At 29.8% G+C, this 8,074-nt stretch overlaps 1 protein-coding gene across 1 annotated transcript; it reads left to right on the forward strand.

Moving 5' to 3' along the window:
* Window positions 1-1,983: 1,983 nt before the first annotated feature.
* On the forward strand, window positions 1,984-4,274 carry LOC149153604 (uncharacterized). Its single transcript, XM_089443863.1, has 4 exons — window positions 1,984-2,014; window positions 2,378-2,431; window positions 2,535-2,707; window positions 3,811-4,274. Exons 1-4 carry the CDS (start codon window positions 1,984-1,986, stop codon window positions 4,006-4,008), a joined length of 456 nt encoding a protein of 151 aa, XP_089299989.1. The 3' UTR covers window positions 4,009-4,274.
* The last annotated feature ends 3,800 nt before the right edge of the window (window positions 4,275-8,074 follow it).

Here is an 8,074-nt window from a genome sequence, read left to right on the forward strand (position 1 = left end):
AGTCCTTCCTAGGCCTTAGCCTTTACATAGAAAGAGTCTCCTCTTCTTGCGTAGATCCGCCTTCCTTGAGGACATAATGAAATGGAGAACCTTCCCCACAACTATGAGCAACCTCGACCTTTTTTCAGTCTTGGATCTACCCTTTTATGCTCTCACTCATCCTTCATTAGGTCTCTGCGACTCCTGAGGTACTCATATCTCTTCCTAGGGCATGATTACACAAGATAAGCCATCTTTTTTATGTGTCTTCTAGTGATCTACGACTTGGTTTCTTACAGTTTCTCTTGGGCAACATTTAGCCTTCTCTAGGGTCTTCTTCAAGCCTTGCAGACTTTTCCTTTTACAATAATATCCCCAACTAAATTAAGGTAAGGGTTTCTTCCAGTTAATTAAAACACCATCATGGTTGGCTTAGGTTACGATAAATCCTTTTAGGGTTCTCCACTTGCTACGATCAATAAATAATAATTATTTTGCTAGATTTCACCCACACCTTGGGTACAAAACCGTAATGCTTGGGTTTCTTCGCCCACACACCTTTTGTGGTGCAAACTCACATAAACCCAACTCCTATGGTTGTGGAGTACCTCCCAAGCTACACAATTCAAGAGGATATTCAAAATGGATAAAACAAATTATTGATAGAAGGGGATTAAAAAATGATCATAAGCATGCTTACAATAATTCAAAATGGATTCCTCCCTTCCAAGTTGTTGAAGTGTTGGATATTGGAGGGAGGCCTAGAAAGGATTTACACCACCCTTATGAAAATACTAGCCTCTACTGTGTCTCTTACGAGAAGATTGGAGAGTATATTCTCTAATAGATAAGAAAAATAGGGAGGTTTGTTGGACGATGGCTCACTTGATTCACTGTGGAACAAAGTCAATCAGGAACCTCTCAAGACGTAGTGTTTGGAATTTGGTACATTGGGCTATATCTTTGAATGACTATAATAAGTGGGCATTCCTCGCTAAGAACTAGTGATGGTTGTTCTCATAACAAGGAAAAGAAAAAGAAGTCAATTATCAACCAATAACAAGGACAACCATTAGTTGTTGCTATTTTTGAATGCAATCTCACTCATTACCATTACTCAAGGAAAACCATACCACCTAAGGGAAACTTTGATTATTACCAGATGTATCGAGGTTGTGGACTGTAAATTTGTGTCCTTACATTCTCTGAAGGGGAGCGAAAGATTCTTGGAAGGTGAGCTTTCAAGGTTTTGGACTATAAATCTATTTCCTTACATTCTCTTAAGGTGAGCTTTCACTAAGTCAGACAGAGTGTTAGATCTTACACTAATCCCAAAAGGTATTTTCAACCTAAGTAGTATTTACAAGAAAGTTAATATATATGTTTCCACCATCATCAAAGTTAAGAGTAGTGGGATCATATACTTTAAAACAACATTTAACTTCAATCCCATAAAGAAAGTAAGTACTACCATTCATTATATTTGACTTTTTATCCATCAAACTTTATGAATTTGTACCATCTTCATCAAAGCTAGAATAGGCGGACAATGTGCTTTAACAACATCTAAGCTAGAGTAAATGGATAACATGCTTTTTAACAACATCTAATCTTGATCATATAAATAGAATAAAATAGATACCATTTTGTATAATTTTCTTTTATAAAATATTTTGGCAAATCTAATTTTAAAATCAATTTAAAAAATAACTTAAAAATAATTTTAAAATAATAAATTATTTAAAAACTTAAATTGAAATTGCTATTATTAATAAAATTAAATTTAATATTAAAAATATATAATAAAAAAGCATTATTTTATATCATTAAATGGTTATACCATGAATAATGGTCCTTTTCGAAAAAAATTCAAAAAGCATCCTACTTTGCCAGCCTGTTTTCGTGCTTAACCGTACTAGGCCAGGCTGTTGCTGATGGATTTCAAAATTTTCGAAAATCGCAGGGTAACGGACGGATTTAAAATTTTCACTGAAACAGCATATAATGGCTGCGATTCCATTAAATTGGAATGCAGGTAGAAAAGTGGCCTTTGTTAGTAGAGCGGAGCAGAGCGGCATTTGGGAGTGGAGATTTTTTGTTTGGTGTTTGTTTTTCATCCCTGGTGTTAAGCATGGCCATGTGCAGTTTCTTGTTGATCTGTTGTATGCTGTGTTGTGATTTTTTCCATTGTTCTGTGTTTTCTATTTGTGAGGATTTTTCTTGGGGTTTTGATCTGTGAGAGTTGAAAGGGAGAGGGAGGATATTAAGATATGATGAAATTAGGAGCAGATTGAACCTCAGGTATTCACTATTTTCTTTTTTTCATGTTTGATTTGTAGATGACAATGTATTTATTCTGTATTAATTCATTCTGCGGGCTACCTGCATTTTATTTCAGGGTGCAGAGTTCCCAGGCTAGAGGAGAAGCAGGGGCAGAGCTTCAGGGCCACAGGTAAATCAATTTAAAAATGAATTTGTGTTTGTTTTTCAGTTTCTTAATTGTTTATAAGGATATAATAAATTCTGCAGGGTCATAATTTCGCAGGGTTTTTAAGGATATAATTCTGCAGGGTCATTCTGTAATAAGTCTGCAGAGTCATTCTGTAATAATTCTGCAGGGTATTTTATTTCAGGGGCAGAGTTCCGGGGCTGGAGGAGTTGCAGGAGAAGAGTTTCCGGGCCAGAGAAAATGCAGCGGCGGGGCTTTTGGGGCGGAGGAAATTTGCCGGTTAGTGACCCGAGCCCTGATCTGTATTTAGGCTTTATATTTGTAGCTGTATTGCAATTCTTTTCGACGTCTAACCCAATCACAAACATCTCATGCTCCTCTCTGTATGTCATCTCAATCCCAATTAACTTCATGAACTCTTTTCGACGTCTAACCCAATCACAAACATCTCATGCTCCTCTCTGTATGTCATCTCAACCCCAATTAATTTCATGAACTATTTGTCCATTGATGCATCATACTTGATGCAGCAGGGGTCGGCGGAGAGACGATCCAGTCGAACCCTTTCTTTAGGTACCGGGGACGGCAATCTGCTTGCCCTCCTTTCTTTCCAGGCGTAAGAAGAACCTCCTTTATTGTTATGCTTTAGCTACCTCCATATATTGATGCAGGTGTTAGCACGGGTGGGTTGAGAGACGATCCCGCCGAACCTGATCTTTTCTGAAGCAAACCACTGTAGCCAATCACCGCCATTGAACCCTTTCTTTTCTGAAGCAAACCCCTAAAGCCATTGATGCTGCTTCTTTAGCAGCTAGACTCGAATCCTTTCTTAGGCATCAGGGATATCCTGAGTGTGGTACTGATCTAGCATTATTGGGAGTTATATTCCCAATAGTTTCTCGAACCCTTTCTCTGATTTCTTCTTTAGGTACCGGGGAGGGCAATGTGCTTGCTATGCTTTAGCTACCTCCTTTCTTTCCAGGCGTAAGCAGAACCTCCATATATTGATGCAGGTGTTAGCAGGGGGTTGAGAGGCGATCCCTTCGAACCCTTCTTTCTTTTCTGAAGCAAACCACTGTAGCAACAGAATATACAACCACTGCCATTGAACCCTTTCTTTTCTGAAGCAAACCACTAAAGCCATTGATGCTGCTTCTCTAGCATCTACACTTGAACCCTAGGTATCAGGGAGTTATATTCCCAATAGTGATCCAGCATTATGGGAGTTATATTCCCTATAGTTTCTCGAACCCTTTCTCTGATTTCTTCTTGGAATAACTCATTATCATTTTTTTAATGTTTATATTCTTGGTCTGACTTTTTGTTATTTAACCTTTCTCTGTTTTCTTTCTGGAATAACTCATTATCATTTTTCAATGTAGGTTTATATTCTTGGTCTGACGTTTTCTCATTTGAGCTTTCTCCGTTTTCTTCACCTCGAATTTCTCATAATCTCTGGAACTGCATCTCTCTCTGTGTCTGTTTGGACCAATTGCACCAATTACTTGCCATTGATGCTGCTGCTCGCTTCTTTAGTCGCTATCGATGCTTCTTTAGTGATGATGGCGGCTTGGTTTTAAGTTACTCTGGCAATATAAATGGAATTACAGGTTTCCAATGGAAGCTTAAGTCATTTAATAGGACTTTTTTCTCCAGATTTGATAGTGAAATCGTAATATGGTAGTTTCTTTAAAGAGTAACTAGATAAAGAAAGTGCATATAAAATAGTAGTATGGTAATCAATAGCTCTTATTTCACGAAGTTAGGATTGTAAGTCTAGATTGGTAAATCCCAGCCAAAGAACTTATAAATAGGTATGACCATAAATGTATCTATGTTTATGGTACAGAACTTCTTTTCCATCACATGTCTATTACACAAACATCTGAATTATGTCTCCACTATGAATTTCTATAAACGCATCCTGCTTCTCTAGTAGCTACCCTTGCTTCTTTAGTAGCTGGTATTGGGTGAATTGCTTATGAGCTTGGTTTTATATTACTCTGTAGCTGGTATTGGGTGAAGTGCTTATGAGTTTGGTTTTATATTACTCTGGCAATATAAATGGTATTACAGGTTTGCAATGGAAGTTTAAGTCATTTATTAGTACTTTTTTTTCTCCAGAATGGATAGCGAAATCATAATATGGTAATTTCTTTAAAGAGTAACTAGATAAAGAAAGTGAAATATGATAGTTACTCTTTGAAATATGGTAGTTTCTCTAAAGAGTAACTAGATAAAGAAAGTGCATTTCTTATTCCAGAAAGGTAGGGTTGTAAGTCCAGATTGGTATCCTTCATTAATTATTAGTGTAAATTTTAAGTGAATAAATAAATAATAAAGTGAACTTATAAATAGGCATAATCATAAATGTATCTAAGTTTAAATTGAATAAATTTAAATTGATGTTTTTAGTGGCTCCTCAAATCTACACATTTTTCTGTTGGTTAATTATTTCATTTTACACATTTTTCTGTTTGTTAATTATTTCATTCTAGGTGATTTTCCAAATTTATATAACATGTTTATTAAAATGCTTTATTAATATGATTTTTTAAAATGCGTTTCATCAGGAAAATAACAGTTTTTTTGGGTGTGTTATCTAAATTTTAGTTATATAAAATTTAGATAATATGTTTATTAAATTGCCTTATTAATATGATTTTTAGTTTTTTTTGGGTGTGTTTCATGTAGAAAATAACAGTTTTTTTTGGATGTGTTTCATGCAGGAAAATAACAGATGATGTTCATTCAGAAATACAAGGAGGATGAAAACTGATATTAAAGAAGTACAAGGAGTGGAATATTAAGTTAAATTAGAAGCAGATAGATAAATATGTTAGCTTATGATATATAATTTTATTTATTTATCCCTAAATCATGTTTAGGGAAAACCCAAGACTCATATTTAATAAAATCCTTATTCATTTTTGAGGGAGGGGGTATTCCCTTCCCTAAAGCCCTCATCAAAACCATGGCCATGGTTATTGGTGAGGATTGTTGTTGTTGTTGTTTTATTTTTTATTTTTTTTGAATTTTTAAATTTATGCATTGTACTATGTAATGGATGTAGTAATATTAGAAATTAATAATAATAATAATATCGTCAAATATATTGATAAAATTTATTGAAAATAGAAGTTAAAAAAATTAATTAGATTATTTTAGAACTTAATTGTGAATTTAATATATATTTTTATGTTGTTTTGGAAATCACTTTTATAATTACTTGTATTTTTAATATTGTGGTTTTGAATTTATAGTATATGCATTAATTAATTGATATTTTATGATAATGTTATAATTTTTATAAAAATAAAATCATTTTACAAACTTTTTCAATCAACCTACATTTCAAAAATATAAGTGACTAACAATCTCATAATACATTTCAAAACACACACAAATCATAAATTTTTTACCATTTTTATAATTACTTGTATTTTATTATTATGGTTTTAAATTTATAGTATTGGTGAGGATTGTTGTGGTTGTTTTTTTTTTCTTTTTGAATTTTTAAATTTATGCATTGTATTATGTAATGGATGTACTAATATTGGAAATTAATAATAATAATAATATCTTCAAATATATTGATAAAATTTATTGAAAATAGAAGTTAAAAAAATTAATTAGATTATTTTAAAACTTAATTGTGAATTTTATTATTATGGTTTTAAATTTGTAGTATTGGTGAGGATTGTTGTGGTTGTTGTTTTATTTTTTATTTTTTGAATTTTTAAATTTATGCATTGTATTTTGTAATGGATGTAGTAATATCGGAAATTAATAATAATAATAATATCTTCAAATATATTGATAAAATTGATTGAAAATAGAAGTTAAAAAAATTAATTAGATTATTTTAAAACTTAATTGTGAATTTAATATATATTTTTATGCTTTGGAAATCACTTTTATAATTACTTGTATTTTTAATATTATGGTTTTGAATTTATACTATATGCATTAATTAGTTGATATTTTATGATAATGTTATAATTTTTATAAAAATAAAATCATTTTACAAACTTTTTCAATCAACCTACATTTCAAAAATATAAATGACTAACAATCTCATAATACTTTTGAAAACACTCACAAAAATCATAATTTTTTTTTACCATTTTTATAATTACTTGTATTTTATTATTATGGTTTTAAATTTATAGTATATGGTTTTAAATTTATAGTATGTGTGTTAGTGGTGCGTTAATTAATTGATATTTTATGATAATGCTATAGTTTTTTTAAATAATTAAATTATTTTATAAATGCTTTCAATCAATTTACATTTCAAAAATATAAATGATTAACAATATCACAATACATTTCAAAACACTAACAATAATAATATTTTTTTTACTAGCCTAGTGAAGCACCCTACATTTTAGAATCACATCCAATTTTTCTTCTCTATGTAACACAAAAAAATATCTGTAATTGAAAACAACATTTAAAAATTAATCTTTGATAATTTGAAATAAATATACATTTAAAAAATAATTTATGATGATGGAAGCTTTATTGTTAGTTTATGTGTTTTTTTGTTTGTTATGATGTGGAAGTTTGAATGTTTGTTTCTGTGTTTGTGTTTGTTGTGTATATTATGTGTTTGTTTGTTGGTTTTTGTTGTGTATAATAATTTTACACATATATAATACAATACTTGAAAAAATATATTTCAAATCTTATTTGTAAAAATTAGATGAATTTGTATTTTAAATGTATGTAATTTTTTGTGTAATGTGTTTATTAATTGTAATTTATTTTGATTTACGTTTATGTGCAATAATATCATACATAAATAATATCATATGAAAATGTTTATTTTTGTATTTTAATTTATATTTTGATTGAATTTATAAATTTATAATTACTTGTATTTTAATATTATGGTTTTAAATTTATAGTATGCTTGTTAATACATTTCAAAACACTAATGATAATAACAAATGCTTTATTTAGTCCAATCAAACATCTTACATTTCAAGAACACATCACAAATTTTCCTCTCTATGTAACATAAAAAAAATATGTTTAATTGAAAACAATATTTTAAAAATTAATCTTTGATAATTTGGAATAAATATATATTTAAAAATTAATTTATAATGATGGAAGTTTTATTGTTAGTTTGTGTTGTATATGTGTGTTTGTGTTTGTTGTAATGTGCGAGTTTGAATGTTTGTTTATGTGATGTGTCTGTTTTTGTTTTGTATAATAATGTTACACATGTATAAGACCATATATAAAAATTATATTTCAAATCTTGTTTGTGTTTGTTGTAATGTGCGAGTTTGAATGTTTGTTTATGTGATGTGTTTGTTTTTGTTTTGTATAATAATTTTACACATGTATAATACCATATTTTTACAAACAAGATTTGAAATATAATTTTTATATATGGTATTAGTTGATTGTTGTATTTTTGTTGTGGTTGTTGTTGTTTGTTTTTCCCTTATATAATGTGTATATTAATTGTAATTTATTTTTATTTATGTTTATGTTCATATTTATTTTTATTCATACATAAATAATATCATATGAAAATGTTTATTTTTATATTTTAATTTATATTTTGATTCAATTTTACAAATATAGTTTTTCTTGCAAGTTTTAATCAATATAAATGAATAACCATAA

Source organism: Pinus tabuliformis, chromosome 9 (assembly GCF_031772625.1).
Source record: "Pinus tabuliformis cultivar Carrire ecotype Pingquan chromosome 9, CPIR1, whole genome shotgun sequence".
Taxonomy (NCBI): Eukaryota; Viridiplantae; Streptophyta; class Pinopsida; order Pinales; family Pinaceae; genus Pinus; species Pinus tabuliformis.

Excerpts from the sequence above, each read along its gene's own strand:
- LOC149153604 (XM_089443863.1), top strand. The coding sequence starts at position 1,984 with ATGGCTGCGATTCCATTAAATTGGAATGCAG. Across the intron at positions 2,015-2,377 it reads TCCATTAAATTGGAATGCAG|GGTGCAGAGTTCCCAGGCTA; the intron begins GTAGAAAAGTGG and ends ATTTTATTTCAG. Across the intron at positions 2,432-2,534 it reads GCAGAGCTTCAGGGCCACAG|GATATAATTCTGCAGGGTCA; the intron begins GTAAATCAATTT and ends AGGGTTTTTAAG.